At 41.4% G+C, this 19,722-nt stretch overlaps 1 protein-coding gene across 2 annotated transcripts; it reads right to left on the minus strand.

Moving 5' to 3' along the window:
- Positions 1-199: 199 nt before the first annotated feature.
- Positions 200-18,683, minus strand: LOC119741550 (axin interactor, dorsalization-associated protein A-like). Of its 2 annotated transcripts, none has more exons than XM_038217346.1 (11): positions 18,593-18,683; positions 16,101-16,268; positions 13,928-13,991; positions 13,082-13,135; positions 11,332-11,386; positions 10,574-10,646; positions 7,599-7,723; positions 4,135-4,257; positions 3,430-3,552; positions 1,361-1,478; positions 200-1,039 (listed from the first exon to the last, which is right to left on the minus strand). In XM_038217346.1, the coding sequence occupies exons 2-11, from the start codon at positions 16,205-16,207 to the stop codon at positions 943-945; spliced, it is 939 nt and encodes a 312-aa protein (XP_038073274.1). In that variant the 5' UTR covers positions 16,208-16,268; positions 18,593-18,683; the 3' UTR covers positions 200-942. The 2 variants fall into 2 exon arrangements, with proteins under 2 accessions (XP_038073274.1, XP_038073275.1); XM_038217347.1 differs by having other exon boundaries at positions 680-1,039; positions 18,603-18,679.
- Positions 18,684-19,722: the final 1,039 nt, after the last annotated feature.

The following is a 19,722-nucleotide window of genomic DNA, read 5'->3' on the forward strand; positions in this document are numbered from 1 at the left end:
ATAACTGATATTAAGTAGAAGTCCCTTTTGAAACCCCAAACGATTAATTATACATCTTTTACATAAACACCAGTCTTTTTGTCTTAAAGGTAGAGTATATCATTTGTGCATATTTTTTGTTTGAAGCAACAAAAGTGTTCAAAATCTAAAGAACGGTGCTTAACAACTAACCTGATGAAGTTTTAGCTCAGTGATTCCGAGAAAATAATATTCTAGGATCTCAATTTCAATTCAAAAGTTGCTGATTCATGTTTTGAATTGCGACCGAAATCAGCGTCCGGGACACGTTCTCAGTCGATTGCAGCTACGCAATGTCACGCACTGACTCGTGTGCATCGAGTCAATGCTTGCGTGCACCCATTCACAGCTTTGCCGAATAAACAAGAACTACTAATGAAAATTTCCAAAAATTTGTCCTCAGACGCATCTATGGAAATGATCTTCTTTTACTGTTTTCTTCAAAATGACAGCATGCCAGAAAGAGTCATTTCAAAGGGAGTTTAGTGCCATTACTATCTTTAAACCAAGTTTGCTTTTCAACAATAATTTTGTCAGTTACTTTTTTTGGATTGCCGCAAATGATGGGCTCTACCTTTAAGGAATGATCTAGACAAAAGAGTATACATGCGGTTTTTTTTATATTTTAAATTTTTTTATTCTGGATAGGTAAAGTTTCACAAAGGGATTAACTTGGGATTATGATCACATTAGTCTACAATCTGGCTTGATTCAAGCCTTCTGGAAACCTCATGGATTACATAAATCCTTTAATAATAATACGCGACCAGATCCCGTTATGAATCCCATTGTTTCCTGCAAGATTAAGTTCAATTTGCAAATGCAGCATTTCGGTGTACAATCATTCCGATGTGTGTCAAGACCTTCAATCCAAAGCTTTGGGATAATCTTAGAATTACTGGATAAGCTCCATAAATCTCTGTGCTAATCTGCTATGAGATTAAGATAGAGATGAAGGTAGAGTGGCTTGGTGGTGAGTAAGGACAGTTTTTTCCTCCTGAAGTCGGTAGGTTTCTGGTATCTGAAATTGAAACGCATTAATTAAATTAAGCTCCACGAGTCCATGTGTAGCATTTATTAATACAAATAAGCAGCGGTGGCAGAACAGTTTTCAAACTGGGGGGGGGGGGATCACCAAAAAGGGGCACTTGCTCAGTAAAAGGCATCTTCCATTGGTGCAGCAGCGTATCCAGCATTTTTTTTTGGGGGGGGGGGCACATCCGTGCTGAAATGTCGACACATTTTTCAGATTTTCAAAAATTTTCCATTACAACCTTCTCATATCAGAGCCATAATTTCCAAAACCTACTGGGGGTGGGGGGGGGGGGGGGCAGTTACTTACAGTTCAATGACCAGTGGTCCTGGCTTGATCTCATCCATCTCCATAAAGGCAAAGCATTTGGTGCTGATGGTACGCTTCTTCAATTTGTAATGTCTGAACTCAAAGAAAATGGCAGCTCCTGTCAATTTAGAAAGTTGTTAAAGTCGTGAACAAAAACATGGAAATAAAAGCTACAGTGCACATTCAAACCATGTAGAAATTAAAGCTATAGTCCATCATTTGCAGCAATCCGAAAAGTAACTGACGTAATTATTGTTGAAAAACATACTTGGTTGAAAGATAGTAAGTGGACTAAACTCCCTGTGAAATTATTCTTTCTGGCAAGCTGTCATTTTGAAGTAATCAACGAAAGAAGGCCTTTCCAATGATGCGTCTTAAGACGCACCGTAGGAAAATTTAAATTAGTAGTTCGTTTTGTTATTCGGCGAAGCGCGCGCAAGCATTGGCACGACGCACACACATGCGCGGTTGCTATAATTCGTCGGATCAGTGCGCGACATCACGTATAGCTGCAGTCGCCTCAGTGAGAACGTGTCTCGGACGCTGAATTCAGGCCCAACTTTTGGTTTGAAATTGAGATCCTACAATGCTGTTTTTCTCGGAATATATCAGCTGAAGCTGAGCTGAAACTTCATCAGGTTAGTTGTTCAGTATCCTTCATTAGATTTTGAACACTTTTGTTGCTTCAAACGAACAAAATGCACAAATTACAAACGATGGACTATATCTTTAAAGCTAAATACAAGCTTAACACATCAAACCACTATTAACCCTAACCGCCTAGGGCCTTCTGGCTAGGATGTGTCCTCAATCCTGCAAAATCCTACAACTGCCACCATATAGAAATCGCATTCAGCCTCAATCCTCCAAATTCAGCCATTATTTCTTGAATTAGGTTAGTGCAGGGATGACCACTGCCTCAATCCTTCAAAATCATCTGATATTTCTTGAATTTGTTCAGTTGAAGGAGGGGTGACCACTGCCTCAATAAGCCTCTGTACTGATAACGTCACACTCCCTTTACACACGTGTGTGCTTTCTTATGGGATCTTGATGGGGACGATGGTTTCATAGCCCTATAGAAAAGCACACACGCAAACAAAGCGTGACATATCATCAGTACAGAAGCTTATTGAACATAAACAATGCAGTGTACGACTACGACCCCAACACAATGCATCCTCCAAACTGACACTTTTTTGCCGTTCACCGTCAATCCTCGAAAATCTTCCCAAAACTGCCAGGTTGATTATAGAGGATTGAGGAGGCCGGGTTAGAGTTAATGGACACACAGCACTCGTTATGTACAGTACATAATGCACAAAAGTATTCCTACAAGATTCTAATTGAACAGCACTTCCCAGTGTCAGATAATGTGTTGAAGCAATAAGTAAAAAAAATGGGTGAGAAACCCAAATGTCGGGACCATTGTTTTAGTGAAGTTCTGCATGTAGCACTTTCAAACTCTAGGATATGAAAGCCCAATTCATAATCTTTCTTTTAGTACAAGAATCATTCAAATCACTCATGTACTTTTCAAGTTAGGAAGTTTTAAACACGGTGAACCCCCGTTTTAAGGTTCAATCCACGGATCACAAAACAAGTTCAGTGTTCTTTCAGCAAAACGGAAAAAAAGTACATAGGGATGCGTGTGAATTGTTTTTGTTTTGCTGACTGAACACACACCGTTATTGTGATCCGTGGACAGAACTTTAAAACGGTGGTTGTGTTTATAACTCTGTAACTTGAAAAGAACATGATTGATTCAAATGATTCTTGTACTAAAAGAAAGCTTATGAATTGGGCTTTCATATCCTAGATTTGTGATCCGTGAACAGAACTTTAAAACGGTGGTTGTGTTTATAACTCTGTAACTTGAAAAGTACATGATTGATTCGAATGATTCTTGTACTAAAAGAAAGCTTATGAATTGGGCTTTCATATCCTAGATTTTGAAGGTGCTACATGCAGAGCTTCACTAAAACAATGGTCCCGACATTTGGGTTTCGTTTTTTTTTACTCACCCTGTACAATCAAACAATTTCTCACTATGCCAATGCCTACGGTACCTTTTGGTAGTTTTTCTAGAGGTTTCTGCAAGTGTACGTCCACTCCATAGATGATGTATGGATCCTCCCTTCTCAAAGCCACCGGCGTCTCTTGCGGTTTGGCAACATCTATACCTTTATTATCTTTGAAACAATAATATCACCAAAAAATTCTTATTGCTTTATAATAACTTGCTCCTCAACCTTTTCCTTTTTTCCGAAACATTTTTTTCTTCAGAGGCTCACAAACTCACAAAAGAGATTTGTCACATGGCGCTTTCCTTAACCTTTCAAATATCTTATCGCTATCTTCAACATGTCAACCTTCAAATATTATTTTCCTTGGATTAACAGACCGTACTGGTACTGAACAACTGTCATGTAGAAGAAATCAAGAAAAGTAGAAGCTTTCCAGTCAGTCCATTGAGTCAATGGACGGATTTTTGGAAATAAAGAGTGCTATGGTTAAAACTGTATTTCCTGATGGAACGGTTGTGCGTGTGGTGTTTTTTACTGGTTTTTTTTCCGTAAAGTGTAAGATCCACTGAGCTGAAAGTTCTTAGGTTTTTAACATTCTTCTTTGGATTTTGAGTGGTGTTATTTTCGGAACCGAACAAAATGCATGAAAGCAAACGATCCTATATGCCTTTAAGTATGAACAATGTGCCATTGATTCACTGCACAGGAAGGATTTTAGAAGGTTCGGGAGATTTTTGGCAACATTACCTTTTAGCGAAATGACGATGTATGGGTCAAGATACATTGAGGCGTCCTTCAGACCAATCTTCTCTATACGAACCACAAGGTTCGTGGTTCCTTTCTGGTGGGGCATCATCGGGAACAATTTGCCTGCATGTACGGTACATAAGAACCGACACAAGTGACTTAAATGATGAAACATCATGAAAGAGAGATTCTAATCAAGGTGTAGGGTTTTTTTAAGTGACCTTCTGCAAAAAGGCTTTTTTCTTCACGATGATACAATTATGTCACTTAAAAAAAAAAAAAGGACCGATTGTTTGGAAATGATGAAATGAGGATTCAGGATTATTTTTGTGTTTCAGTGACTTATCAAGACTTGAAGCAGAAATATCGTTCTTGTTGCCCCATGTAAAAAAAAAAAACCCTTTCTGGGTGTGACATCTTTGCAAAATAACACGTACCGGCAGCATGGGGGCTGTGGTCCAATGGTTACAGTGTTCAACTCGTGTGCGGTGGTACTTGGGTTCGAATCCTGACAAGGAAAATATTCCTTGTGCTCTTGAGCAAGGCGCTTTTCAATTATAGCTTCGCCCCTCGGATGGGACGTAAAGCCGTAGGTCCCGTGCGTTGTGTATAATGCACGTAAATAACCCAGTAACATTTATCGCCAAGAGAAGGGGTTTGCCTCCGTGTTTCTGGCAGTGGCTGTAGTTTGCGCCGCAGCCCCTGGTATACCCTTTATAAAGGTGCTACATCATGGGTCTCATGGAGTGCTGTGGCCTTGTGGTTAAGGGCACTGGATTCGTGGTCTGTGGGTAAAGCTGCGGGTTGTGGGTTCGAGTCCAGCCGGGGTCATGGTATGTGTGCCCTTGAGCAAGGCACTTTGTCACTCATTGCTTCTCTCCACCCAGGAGTAAATGGGTACCTGTGAGGGCAGAGATGGTTATTGTGATTGAATAAGCTTGCTTGGGCCTAACAGGCAGCATCGAGCTGTATACTCCCCAGGGAGCTGAGATTGTAATTGGAATGTTTAATTGGCCCAATGATCAGGGCTAATAATAATACTGTAAGCACTGTGATTTGGTTTACTAATAAGAGCGTTCTTAAATGCCGATTATTATTATTATTATTTCTCATAAACTTCATTTACCTGTATTTAAATATAGACATAGTTATCAGCGCCTTGAGTACCTAATTGTTGGTAGATACATCCGCTATATAAGACTCCGGTATCATTGCCCGGTTCCCGCCCTAATGTTCAGACCAGTGTGCGCAATGCATTGTGTCTGTGACTGCAGAGGTGGGAAAGTTGAGTGTTCAAATTAGGTTTTGCCCTTCACCGACGTTTTTAAACACTGTATACTCAGTGTGTTACCTCCCGAATGACAGTTGGAAAAAATCACTCGGGTGGGACTCGAACCCACGACCTCCTGCTTTCTAGTGCAGATGTCTTACCACTCGACCACCGAGCTAACGGGATCGGGTGGCCAGTTCGAATCTGATGTACATAGCAGCGGGTACCGCATAAACTATTATAAGATGGAATACACTGAGGGAGGTAACACACTGAGTATACAGTGGTTAAAAATGTCGGTGGAGGGCAAAACCTAATTTGATTTATATCACCCCGACGCAAAATTCCATCTTATAAAAGTTGAGTGTTATTTAGCCACAGATGTCACCGGGTGTTGAAAGGGCTGTCTTTTGTGGACGGGAGTGCAAGGAAACAATTTTTTTCTGGCTCAAATCTCAATAAGTTACTAAAAACAACTCTAATCCAAGATCACTTTCCTCATGTTCATCATTGTTTAACAACCATGTGTAGATTTGTATAATTCTATTTCTGTAAACCTGTAAATGCATACTGTCGATAAAACTTCAGCCAGTGGGGAAGTCTTTATAGTACTTGCCACAAAAAGGGAGAGTTACTATAAGGTTGAAAAATAAACCAGGCCATGATGAAATTCCATTGGCCCTTTACCTGAACAGCTGAAAGGTCACTCTTGAAAGACACAAAAAATCACAGGCCACATCTTCTGATCTATCATCAACAGATAAGCAAGTCAAAGTGTGCTCTCTGCTCTTTGGGAGTGAGGTCAAATGTGTTCCTGTCACCATGCACAAAGCTGTGAAGCCACCAAATAGGCCCCCAATATGGCCGCCGCTATGGGGGCCGTGCACAAGTACCCCTTCAATGGTCAGAACAGGAGCATTGGGGGAGACCTAGACTAATGATGTGCAAACCCGACCCAAAACCGAAACTGACCTGACCCGAAACCGACTTCGGGTCGGGTCGGGTCAGTTTGTCCATCTTTTCAATCGGGCAGGGTCGGTTTCGGTTTTGCATTTACATTTTCGGGTCAGGTCAGGTCGGTTTAGCGATCTTTTGAAAAAATCGAAATAAACCGAAATAAACCGAAACAGTTGGGAAATTCAGGTGATGCAATATTATTGACAGTAACTGTCAGGTGATGCAATATTATTGAGAGTCACTGTCAGATGATGCAATATTATTGAGAGTCACTGTCAGATGATGCAATATTATTGACAGTCACTGTGACTGCAGCCCATTGTGTGGTGTGGCCACCAAGCGCACTATCAAGTTCCCATTGTATTTTCTCCAGTCGGATCGGGACTGACAGTGAAATAGATAGATTGTAACAGTTTTCATGATACCGCGTGGTGACCATGCGTTTGTTCAATAAGCGGAGTTACTCTTGATCAACCCACTGAGTATGACAGAGAGAGAAATGATGGTTTTGCAAAAAAAATCACGCCACGTGGGTAAGGGCAGGCACAAAAAAGTGATCACTTTGTCCAAGCCAGGTATTTGGGGTTTTTTCGGGTCGGTTTTACCTTATTGTTTGTCGGGTCGGGTCGGGTCGGTTTGAGGGAGTTAAGATCGGTTTCGGTTCGGATTTGGTTTATATCTCTAATGTTTCGGGTCAGTTTTGGCCTGGTCGACCCGACGCACATCATTAACCTAGACTTGTTACCAATCCATCAATTGTGGACTTTGAATGTATCCATAGTTATGAGGAGCAGGGACTAGTCAAGGGAGACCATCGAGAGAGAAATTTGAACGCATTTGCGTGCCAACGATACTTGATACGCTCATGCGAAGATGCTATGTCTTTAATACGCTTTGTGCACTTTCAGAATAAATAAGTCGTGCTTACTTCGCACGCGAACCAGAACAGTATGCACACACGGTGTGTCCTGTCCATGGGGCTCTCAAAAGTGGTAAAATAAACGCCCTCTTTTGTTGGCGCACGGAGCCCATACACTGAGAATATTATATTTCTTACTGAAAATCAACATTCTTTTGTTATTCATTCCATGTTACTTGTGACCGGACGTGAGCATGGAATTGTTACCCCAAAAAACATGCCCGGACTTGTGTTGGAATTGTGATGGACTGGACTTCAACATTGATAAACATCAGTGGTTACAGGTTGACACGTGACCTTTGACCTAGCTCTCCTTACCTAGTGGTTTGATTCCAGGTGATGCAGTCACTGAGCCCTTGTTAGTCCCTGCCTCATCATCGTCCTCATCGTCTATTTCATCTCCTTCCAGATCCAGCTCAAAGTTGCCCTGCTTAACTTGCGGCCTTGAAATACAATATCAGGGATTTGGAAAGGTCATTATAAAGTGAAATATAAACATGTACACAACTATATCTTGAAAATTTGTGGTTTAAGTGTAATCCTTCCACAAAGGAAATTCAGAGTCCAGAGCTGGTGTGCTATTCTTGATTGAAGTCACACGCGTGTCTTTTCGAAAAATGTTGCTTCAAGCACACGTGCCTTCGTTATTGAGTGTCCTGATTTCCCACAGTGAATTGTCACTTGCATGGCATGCACTACATGTACATGTAAAGCCAGAATGACGTTGCCAGCCATGGTTCAAAATTCGATGGCCATATTTGCCGCTGGAAACATGTACAGGCAAGGCAAAAAATAGCTGTCATATGTCAGATGTAAACAGTGTTTCAACACATTTCTTTCTCAATACCTAGGTCTCACACTGTATCCCACTTATCATCCTTCATTGTCCCGAAAATTGTGGAACTCTCTATCACAATCGTGCTTTCCATCATCATACAACCCACATAGGGGGTGCACTCATAAGTCCGACGCCTCATAGGTCCGACGCCTCATAAGTCCGACAAAATCGCATCCCCCAACCAAATAAAGGCCCATAAGTTCGACGCCTCATAGGTCCTACCCCTCATAAGTCTGACGCCACATAGGTCCAACACCTCGTACACCTCGTATGCTTCCGACGTCGGACATATGAGACGTCGAACTTATGAGGCGTCAGACCTATATGGCGGAATAAATAAATTGTATGCCTCATATTGCGTCGGACTTATGATACAGCCCCCCCCCCCCCCTCCACATAGTACAGGAGATAGGTGATGGGATTGTGATACAACCATGGAATTTGGCACACAGAGTATGTCATGACAAAGATATTTGGCTATAAGCCCCATCGCAGAGTTGTCCTCTGAAAAAATATAGGTATAATAACAAACAATGGCAGCCATTTTGAAAATTTCGAACAGGGCTTGTTGTTCTACCTACATTTTTTTTTAAAGGACAAATCCGCGATGGCCCTATATATATAGCCAATATCTTTCTTAAGACATACTCTGACTGTGTGTCAAAATCCATGCTCTAATTCATCAAAGGCACATTCCCACCAAATATTTGCCCTATCTGCCCCACTAACAGTCTTTCAAGAGCTTCGTCAACAAGCTCCATCTAATATCACCTTCCTAGTCTTAGTTCATGCGTCAAATGGCCTTTGGACTCATCAAAGGTTTCCTGCCTTTTCTTGACATTTACTACACACACAAACTGTAGGACCCTATGTGGATTCACTGTTACCCAGACGGATTGGAATATGATTAGTAAACAAATACACTTCCGATCTCAATGCTACCATTAAAGGGAATGTACAACATTTGCTTTTGCTGCAATTTTCAGAAATAAGTGGATTGGAGGATTAGTATGTTATAGCAAATATTGTTAAATTGACTTGCTTCACGTTTTGGGTTCGGAGATGCTGGGAAATCCAAGAAAGCCAACCATGTTCTTGTAGTCTGGTTCCCTGACCCCACTTAAGATGAAACGGAGCAATTTATAAACTTTGGGGGAATTGTAAGGTCAGAGAATCTGTTTAGCAGGCTTGTACCCCTTCACAGGTGTGTAATCAATTGCAAAGAAAATGCGGAATAACTAAATGTGAAAAATTAGGAGCATTTTTTTTTTAAAAGCCAGTTTCTCCAACGCTGGTTGGACGACAAGCGTTGGGAAAAATACAAGTTTTTTTAAAACATGTCAGCACACCAGGAGCCACGATTTTACAGGATACTTTAGACTGTCATTCCCTATTCAGTAAGATATATCGTGATAATTTGATCATTTTGTTTTTTGATGTTTGCAAATGTTGTATCTTCCCTTTAAGGAAGACTGGCATTGCCGGCACAAATCCTTTCTTACATTACATGTGAATCACTTGAACAAGTCAACAGCCATTTAGACATGTTATAAACCTGTATTCGTTTTGCACTGAGTGACCTCAACTGAACAGTGCAGACACATGTTTGGGCATGCACGTAGTATAAAGTTAAATTCTTTTCCGCAAGTGACACTGTGATGTGAATGAGGGATTGTATACATTTTCTTATAAATGGCAAAGTTCTCTAGGAACTTTTCTTTCTCAACAATATGCCATAAAAAGATGCGAGTTTTGCCCACCGCCTACTAACTTTATGTATTAGCAGCCGATTTCACGAAAGTTTACACAATGGCATAAGTCCACTTGCGCCACAATTTATTGCACAAGTTGCGCAACATTTCACGCTGCGTAACATTTCAATTATGACACATTTCACGAAAGTTTTATGGTGCGTAAATCTGCGACTTGCGCAACAAATTATGGCTTAACTTGCACAATCAATTTACTTGTCACAATCATTTTACTTGGTGTTCGTTATGAATCCCAGCATTGCCCAACTTATTGCAGTTGACACAAGACACTCACAGCTTTTCGTTTAAGGTACATAAATTTCTATTTCACTCGTGACGGAATTTTGAGAGTTGCCGCATGATTCCGAAGAAAGTCATGGAAAAACTATCATTCACAAACAGCCGTTGGAAATGCTGTTATTATACTCATTTAAGATATTTGAAGCATTTAACACATTGTGCAGCTCTTCCAAGTTTCATGAAATTGATCGTAAGTTTATTGCGTAGCAGCGCAATAAATTTGTTGCGAAAGTCCTACGCATGGCCCAAACAACGCACTTTTTCGTTAAATCTGCTGCTGCCGTTTTCCTTTGCCTGCAATGTGTCTTCATAATTGTCTATTTCACTGCCTGTCCTATATTAACAGACTGGTTTGTTGTTTGGTCTGCCCATCTGTTTCTTACTTCAGTTTCATACATTCTCACCTGAAGAGGGCGGCCTCTGCTGGCATAGCAACTGGAAACTCCGATTGTGAGCTTGTCAGGAGGCTACCAAAAGCTGCACAAATAAATGGTGGAATTGTTGACAACTTTCACATCCTCAGGTGGTTAGTTGTGCTTTACATTGGTTTGGGGTGGATCGGAAATTGATTTTGAGAACAATTTAAGGTTTCAATTATTGTGCATTGCATGCACGTGCAGGAACACTTTGTGTGTGTCAGTTATCTGATACACCGTGCCCTCTGGAGACAATAGGGATCAAAAGATTGTATACGTCTCCACAGGGCAATTTCTATAGATGAATACGTCTCCACAAGGTTTTCACGAAATAGATACATGGATTTTACTCAAAAACTAGGAGTTTCTAAATAGATTGATGTGTCGCAAATGGAAGAGTTTTAGAAAAGGGATATTAAGTCCAAATTTCAGCCAAGGAAATTAATTGTGGTTAAAATAAGAGCATTTTGAAACTTCACCTTCAAACTTGTAAACTTTACTACATGAGAACAAAGAAATGTCTCCACAAGAATACAAATTTCAGTATGTGTGCCCACGGAGCTATCCAGAGAGGCCACAAAATGCAATCTTCTATTCGTACACACAAATGAGTCCATAACAAGCCTTTAAGCACACTAAAAATGCAGTGACTTTGGACAAAATAGTGAACACAATCCAGTCAACACAACTGTTGCAATCAGCATGTTTGGAGTGCAGCTGTTAAGACTGAGAAGACAGGACCATACCTGAGTCTACTTTCTTGAGTTCTTCTAATGTAAATCCCTGGGTGCTGTCGGGAGACTAGAATGGCACACACAATGAAGAAAGAAAGACCGATGTCAAAAACTGGAATGGGACTTATAAATTTAAGGGAATGTACATCCTTGGGTTTTGCTGTAATTTTCAGAAATGAACTATTTGAGGGGTTAGTATAATAGATCAAATATTGTTACACTGACATGTTTGAAGTTTTGCGTACGAAAATGCTGGAAAAACCAAGAAAAACAAAAATGTTCAAGTAGTCTGGTTCCCTGACTCCACTAAAGATGAAATGGATAAAAATTGCCGGAAAATTGTATTAAAGGTAAGGGAACCAGTCTAGCTGGCCTGCACCCGTTCATGAACATGCACTGAAAACAATGGTTAATATGGAGCAGAAGTTGAACAATAGTTAGGTTTTTCCAACGGTGGTCGGCCGACCACCATTGGAAATGTATACATAATTTTACAGGATGCTTTAGACTGTCATTTACCAACATCTTAGTAAGGTATTTCGTAACAACTTGGTAGTTGCATTTTCCCTTTAAGCATTGGAAAAATGACAATAAAGTCATTTTCTGCTAACTGTAGCAGATAATTCAATGAAGGGTAAGCGCATTTCACTAATTAGAACAGACTTTGGCTTCTGGCTTTTGTGCTGGCTTAGCACAGAATTAGCACAGAATACCTCGGTATGGAATTTCATTACTGCAATTTTCCCTCACAAATGTAACTGGATGTGTGCAAAAAGGTAACAGAAGACAACATGGCAAAATCCGCTCTCTGTGAATAATTTCCCGTGGTCATGGTACATGTATCTACATGTAGATAAGGCATGTGAGGTGAAATGTGTGCTTACTAGTCATTCAGCAGGGCCTTTAAATTTCTGCCCGTGCTGCCTGTTTGTGGTTTTCCCAACACCACGTGTCTTATTGAGTTTAGATAACATCATAAATAATCCATCCAATATAATACCGAATACTGTCATATTTTTGGGGCCGTATCATAAGTCCGACACCTCATAGGTCCGACGCCTCATAAGTCCCACATTTCGGACTTATGAAGCGTTGGACTTTTGAGGCATACAATTTATTTATTTCGCCTCATAGGTCCGAGGCCTCATAAGTCCCATGCCTCATAAGTCCAACACTGGAAAAACGAAGCTTTTTAGGCGTCGGACCTATGAGGCGTCGGACCTATGAGGCGTCGGAGCTATGAGGCGTCGGAGCTATGAGGCGTCGGACCTATGAGGCGTCGGACCTATGAGGCGTCGGACCTATGAGGCGTCGGACCTATGAGGCGTCGGAGCTATGAGGCGTCGGAGCTATGAGGCGTCGGAGCTATGAGGCGTCGGAGCTATGAGGCGTCGGACCTATGAGGCGTCGGACCTATGAGGCGTCGGAGCTATGAGGCGTCGGACCTATGAGGCGTCAGACCTATGAGGCGTCGGACCTATGAGGCGTCGGAGCTATGAGGCGTCGGAGCTATGAGGCATCGGACTTATGAGGCGTCGGAGCTATGAGGCGTCGGACCTATGCGGCGTTAGACTTATGAGCGAACCCCATATTTTTGTGGCGGTATACCATGGACTCTCAAAATCCAATACTGCACAAGCCTAAATTGCACTGATAGTGCCGGTAGATCAGAACAGTGATCATCAGGACAGCATTTCATTGTTAACAAAAATATTTTATTTATTTTAACAGCTTTTTTTAATTATATAACTTTTCGTGTTACCTGGAGTGCTTTCCCTCGAAGGTCTAAACACGCAGCTATCTTTGACAACGTTCTCTGCAACATAAAAACAGGAAAATGTTATATTTCCCAAGTCCAAACTACATGTGTATAACAATGGAAATATTTCAATTGTTACCTCATACATACTTTTGAGGTTAACATGCTTCTTTCATTGGTGGATGTTCCAAAACATCAGGCAAGTAAAAGTAGCTACCCTGCATGCAGGACACACATACTATTGCGAATCTAGTCGGTTACCATTGGTAGTGCCAGGAAAGTAGTATGTATTATATACATAATAATGTGTATTTATAAAGCGCACATGTCCACCAGTATTGGTGCTCAAGGCGCTACGTCATTATTGCCCTGTTCATTAGACCAATGAAACATTCCAAACACAGCTCAATGCTGCCATTTCGGCGGCAAGCAGCTAAAATGAATCACAATAACCATCTCTGCCCTCACAGGTACCCAATTTACTGCAATCACTGTCAATGCACTGCAATCACTGTCAATATGTTGAGGCAGAGCCAGTGAAATCCTGGAGCAGTGCGGCGGATTTAAAGTATAATCTAGGCCAACATTTATGCACATCTGGGCATGTAGGACACAAGGTCCGACCCAAGACTTTGACACAGTGCATCCTCCAACATCAGCCACACATTGTTGCTATATACCCTCAATCCTGCAAAATCCTCCATTTTGAAAACAGGATTTTGGAGGATTTAGGAAGGTTAGGGTTAAAAGAAAAGAACGGGTTTAAAACTCGAGTAGTGTTCTTGCAGTTTGTTCAACGGGGAACAAATCAAGATCTGTTATAAACCTCCAGATATTATTACTTCTGACCTTTTGGTTGTCATTGAATAGAGTTGCTTCATGTGATGCTTCTCTCAGGACCTGCTTTGATAACCTGTGGGAAAGAAGGCACAATGTCAAGATGGTCAAGTCAGAGTCCACATAAGACTTTACTAACTCCCCAGGCCCTCCGGCAAGGATGCAACCTCAATCCTGCAAAATCCTCTAATTGCCACCAAGAAAAAATTGGATTCAGCCTCAATCCTCCAAAATCATCCGTTATTTCTTGAATTCTGTCTGTGGAGGGTGACCACTGCCTCAATCCTCCAAAATCCTCTGCCAATTACAGCTATGGTTTGAGGCGGAGCGAATGGCATTTAGAAGTAGTGCGGAAGAAATATGAGAAAAACACAGGGCTGAATAATGCATGGCTGAACATAACCAATGCAGGATATGGCCTACTGGCTTGACATAATGCATCCTCCACAAAAAAACGCCATACATCTTTGCCATTCACAAGGGTGTGAGCAGCCTCTGACAAAAATAGCTGAAAATAGCTGAAAATGGCTGAAAACAGCTGAACAAGGTGTAAAAAAAGCTGAACTTTGGAAATCTCCTATACTTTTGTACACAGCAAGTGAGGGAAAATAGCTGAAATCCAAAACAAAAAAAGCTGAAATCAGCTATAAAGCTGAGATTTCACACCCCTGCATTCATCCTCGATCCTCTAAAATCATCCAAAACCGGGAGGAGGATTTTGGAGTTTGAGGGTTAATGTATATTTTCTCACACAATCTGCAGGGATTTTAAGAGTTGGAACATTGTACATGTTATCCTGTTAACATTGGGTACACAATCTGTATCCTGCGACAGTAGAATGAGAATGTAAGATGATGAAAGCATTGGTCTACATACACACACTTGCAACATTGCTCAAGAAAATTTGTTCCAAATTCAGGGCACGTTGGGAACACCGCAATGGGGACGCATGCTGTTAGGAAGAATGTTCCGAGAGATTTACTGCGCTAAAAGTTTTACTTTTTGTTGCTGTTTGACAAGCCCAGATATTCACCAAAGGACATACCGGTAATTTATGCTTTATCCGTGCCGGGGAAAGCAGACGGTTTAGCATGATGAGCAGGGGTAACAAACATTAAGACATGCATGCACCTGCCTATTAAGGAAGTCCATTTTTATTTCTAGAGTTCTCTTTTTTTTTGCCTCTGAAGTAGGGTCAGTCGAAGAAAAAAAATGTGAAGACAAAAAAAATGCAGTTGCACGTGTATAGATTACTAAATAAAATGATGCCAAGTTCGTAAATTGTATAGATTTGTTGACTGCTATGAGTTTATCACGAGTTGACATCACTGAATAAATACAATCAAACTACATGTGGCAAGATGTAGTTCACTAACATTACATCTGGACGGAGCAGCTCATTAATAACTTGGCTGTAGTGGCAGCCATAACATACCGGTGATCGGAGACACTTACTGGTACATGTAATATGATGAGAGGCAACATCATCTCATCCTCTTGGATTCACTGGTTGCTAGTATACGCCGTCCTTCACGAAAAACAAATCTGGTATTCATTTTCAACAGCTTTTCAAATAACCCAGAGCCTGATTGGCTGAATTTCCTATTCTTTTGTTTTTTTTCATAACTTCTTTTGTTAATGGGGTTCCAGACAGGGAAGGCAGGAATATAAAAAAAATTCTTGGGTGGTGAGCCAAGAGCACCAAAGGAATAAAAAGGATGCCCTAAGGCCATTTGCGCGTCGGCAAAATGAAAAAGTTTTTTTTCAATAAAAGATAATGTCTCAAAACCGCCAAACTCACTGGTTTGACTGGAATCCTCCTGCTGCACAATTTTAATGTGTTTTTAGATTGGGTTATGGTCGAGAATAAGCTTTTTGTGGCCTCTCTGGATTTCCATATATTTGCACTAAGTTTAGTAGGGCACCATTTGCAGTCATCAGCAGACATTTGAAGCAAAAAAATCAGGTAAAAAAAAAAAAAAACCCGTCGCTGCACCACTTTTTGGGCAAGCTCCATACCAGAAACCGGAGACTTTTTTTTGGGCCTAAGAATATGCACATCAAAAGTAAGTACACAAATACAGCTCTGACTCTTAGATGCAAGCACTTTTTACTGTGCACTGGCCAGACGTTGTTATGAATATATTTCAAGGTCGATTTTTCACATTGTTTTTCCCGTTCTTACATTTGATATTCATCTACGGCCTCAACTAACTGGCCCCAGGAATCGTGACCAGTCCCTCGTGTCAAGGATGCCCTCCATCGTGCTACCAGCTTCTGCTTATCTCCCATGATGATGCTTTGCTACTCATTGAACCAGGGCTTTGCCGCAGCAACGTGGGCGATTTAAAGTCTGTGGAAGGAATACAAAAACTCACTGAAGTGGAGACTTTGAGTCTAACCATTTCCTAGCTAGGAATTATATGGAAACTAGACATTTTGGAAAGGCCAACTTAGTTATCCTCAGTTTCATAACCAGTTAAACAAATTCTGGTCTACACAAATGTTGTCCTGAAAATATCCCCTCAAACATGTCAAAATAAAAAAATACTTAGTAGAATTGAAATATCCAGCTCACTAGGCTCATCTCCCAATATCATGAGCCTAATATCACGGGGAAGACTTAATTTTGGGCGAATATTGAGAGGTAAGGCTATGCCGAGTATGACTTGGAATAGCCTACTATTGTTTTCTTCAAATTACCAACCTTTGGATTCAAAGTACGTATGGCCCAGCTACAGAGTGTACCCCAGTGCAGGCCATAGACTAGGGCTAAGACTTTGTCAGATCGACGGGGGTCAGACAACTCGACCGTTGAGACAACTCGACAGTCTGTGCATCAAATGGAACTAGACAAGTGGTCTGTTGAGACAAATCGCCTGTTCAGGCAAGTCGACTTGCAATTTTTTTGGGAGAGGCATTGGGGGCTTGTACGTTCTGCAGACGCAATGGTTTGGTGGGGCTCGGTCAAAGTTTCATGTACAATGTACATTCAGATGTTAAAGTTACGTCTTGCAGACTAGCGATATGCAAACGCACGTGCACCGCATCATTGTGCATGCTGCGTCGCCCCGACCGTGCACCGCACCAGGGCTCGACTAGGCCTACTTCTAGTCTCGAAGTAGGTCCCGACGTGACAGCCACCGCTCTGCCCACTGTGTGCATGCTGTGCTGCCGTACACCTGGCCGGGTCCCTGCGCACATTCCTGCCACAGATTATGCGACTTTTTACCCGCTAAGCGACAGATGCAATGCCCAAACAACGATGGGCATTATTTGTGGTAAAAACCACATGCGCCGCTCTATATACGTGCACAACGTCTAGCACGGTCGTAGTTGTCTCCATGTTTTTTTAAAGTTAACTTGTCTCAATGGTCGAGTTGTCCGAGTCGAGTTGTCTCAACGGTCGAGTTGTCTGACATCCAGATCGGACCTGATACAGCTTTGTTTGTTTGGATCGGTTGTGGTTTGTTGTGAAAATTGCAAATTTTCTGAAGCCCTTCTTACGGCCATCGTTCGCTGGCAGTTGTCTGGACGAGAAAATGGAGCAGCTACGCGTGACACGGCAACTGACTGAGTGTGAGCTTAGCTGGAGTCTTCAAGCTAGACAATGAACATTATCAAAAGGTGTTTCAATTAGCCCAGGTTGGACGAAGTCTTCATTGCATTACGACTAATGTCCAGGATGAGAATTCTCTACATAAGACCACCCAAAATTTGGACCAGATTTTTGTTATGTTTTACCTCGTTACAGAAGCTTATTTCAAGCCTACATTTTCTATGTGTCCTTCTCTATTGATCCGGGGGTTCAGGAATTCCATATGTGATGCTGACCGACATTAATCAGGAAAATAAACTCTAAAGCAACGTTAAACTTGTACGTGTTTGTAGTCTCTTTTCATCAGTTTTATTCCCGAGTCGTACGTCATGTACGTGCGCACGAACGCTAGTGCCCTCATTTGTTTAGTTTTGGTTGGAACCGTGACGTCACTCCAGCCAACCGATGTCACGAAAACACTCAACCAATGACCAAAGTAGAAACGTGTTTCTGGTAACTGGCGCGAAAACACGCTCGGTCATTGGATTAGTGACCGCGCCTTCAAGTAAGTGCGCGTGCATGCGCACTGTATATTCATGCTGCATAGTCTGGCCCCCGGACCAGACGTGATATGAGCGTCGAGAATAATTGTCCGGTCTAGGGAACCAGACTACACGCTGCACAGATGTACATGATGAACGACTAGAATAGACTCGGCGGTGAGAAACTGATGAAAAGAGTCTAAAAACATGTACAAGTTTAACGTTGATTTCGATATTATTTTCCAGATTAAGGTCGGTCAACATCGCATATGGAATTTCTGAACCCAGCGGCCCAATAGATAAGACAACATAGAACACTATGACGTAAAAATTAGCTTCTCCAACAAGGTAAAAATATTGAAAATACTGGTCATACATTTTTTCGCTCGGTTTTGGGCACTTTATTATACCCTGGACTCCCTCCGTTACGTAGGGAGGAAAGGGAGTCCACCTGCGACCTGGGCTAGTGTTTCAATATGGATATGATCATAATAACCATCTAGCTAGCCCCATAAATGTGTGGCCTATTTACTGGAATACGTCCGTATTTACGGAGCTAGTCCAGTAAATAGGCCACATTTATGGGGAAATAATTACCTCGACTTACGTTAGCGTACGTACGTTGCCTTCGCTTAGCTACTGATAAACTGCAGGGCTGGCCGCGCCGGTGTCGCTTTCATTATCAATTAGTAGCACGCCACCAAGTGACGGAACTCTCACAGGTATTTAAGCTGCACAGAAAAAAGGTTGATCAACATGTCATCTTTCATTTTCTTTTCAATTTTTGGTGGGTTCACCTTAGTTTGACTTTTCGAGAAATTCTCACCCAAAGAAGATAAGCGCCTTTTTTTCTAATAGCGGAAAAGTAGCCAGCTTGAAAAACGATCCCTCCACAACATTGAAAACAAATTTCGAGCCCAAAACAATTGCATCCAAAATGCTATGAATTTGAAGCCCCCAAGTCCAGGCCAGAGGTTCATTGCCATTTCCCATTTTTATGGCTCTTATAGAACTCTCTAATATAAAATATTTTGAGGGTACAATTTTTATTCATGAGTATTTCGACGGATGGTGTAGCGGACGTTGTGTATCATTTACCGTTTCTTATTATTTTTTTATCTTTCATTAATACCATTTAATCATCTCTAGGTTTAGAAAATATGTTATCCTCATTATCTAGCTTAGACCATATGTACATGTACAATTTAGTGTAATATCCCTTGACCACAGTCCCCGATCCCTGTTACGACCTTATTTAGCACCACTTTAAATAGTCTGCTAGGCCTGGGTGGCGGTCCCCATAGCAACCTCCCCAAACTCCAGACCAAAACATTCCCCAGGGGCCATATATAATTCACCCTGTTACGACACTGTCTGTTCATTGACCATCGTTTTAGCCCATTTTCCCATCATTCTGTTGCTAGTGTCCAAGCCTACAACACCTGCTTTTATCCACTGTTAGTTTTACACACCGTTAGATTTACACACAGTTAGACACCCAATTTTGGCAACACCCCCAGCGTATTAAGTACGTAATTTTAATTCATTTATCTTATAGTTTAATTATTATTACTAATTTAATATTTAATTGTTTATTTCCTTTTTTTGTGTACCCAATTTACTTTATTCTACCATTTGTATTAGTCTATAATTTCCCCTTATATTTTGTTGTTTTTCAGCAAAACCTTCCGTACTTCCTTCCGTACTTCTGTACTAAGGCTTCTGTA

This window comes from Patiria miniata, unplaced genomic scaffold (assembly GCF_015706575.1).
Source record: "Patiria miniata isolate m_02_andy unplaced genomic scaffold, ASM1570657v1 HiC_scaffold_5, whole genome shotgun sequence".
NCBI lineage: Eukaryota > Metazoa > Echinodermata > Asteroidea > Valvatida > Asterinidae > Patiria > Patiria miniata.

Excerpts from the sequence above, each read along its gene's own strand:
- LOC119741550 (XM_038217346.1), bottom strand. The coding sequence starts at position 16,207 with ATGGGAGATAAGCAGAAGCTGGTAGCACGATGGAGGGCATCCTTGACA. Across the intron at positions 13,992-16,100 it reads GCCGTAGATGAATATCAAAT|GTTATCAAAGCAGGTCCTGA; the intron begins GTAAGAACGGGA and ends TCTTTCCCACAG. Across the intron at positions 13,136-13,927 it reads TATTCAATGACAACCAAAAG|AGAACGTTGTCAAAGATAGC; the intron begins GTCAGAAGTAAT and ends TTTATGTTGCAG.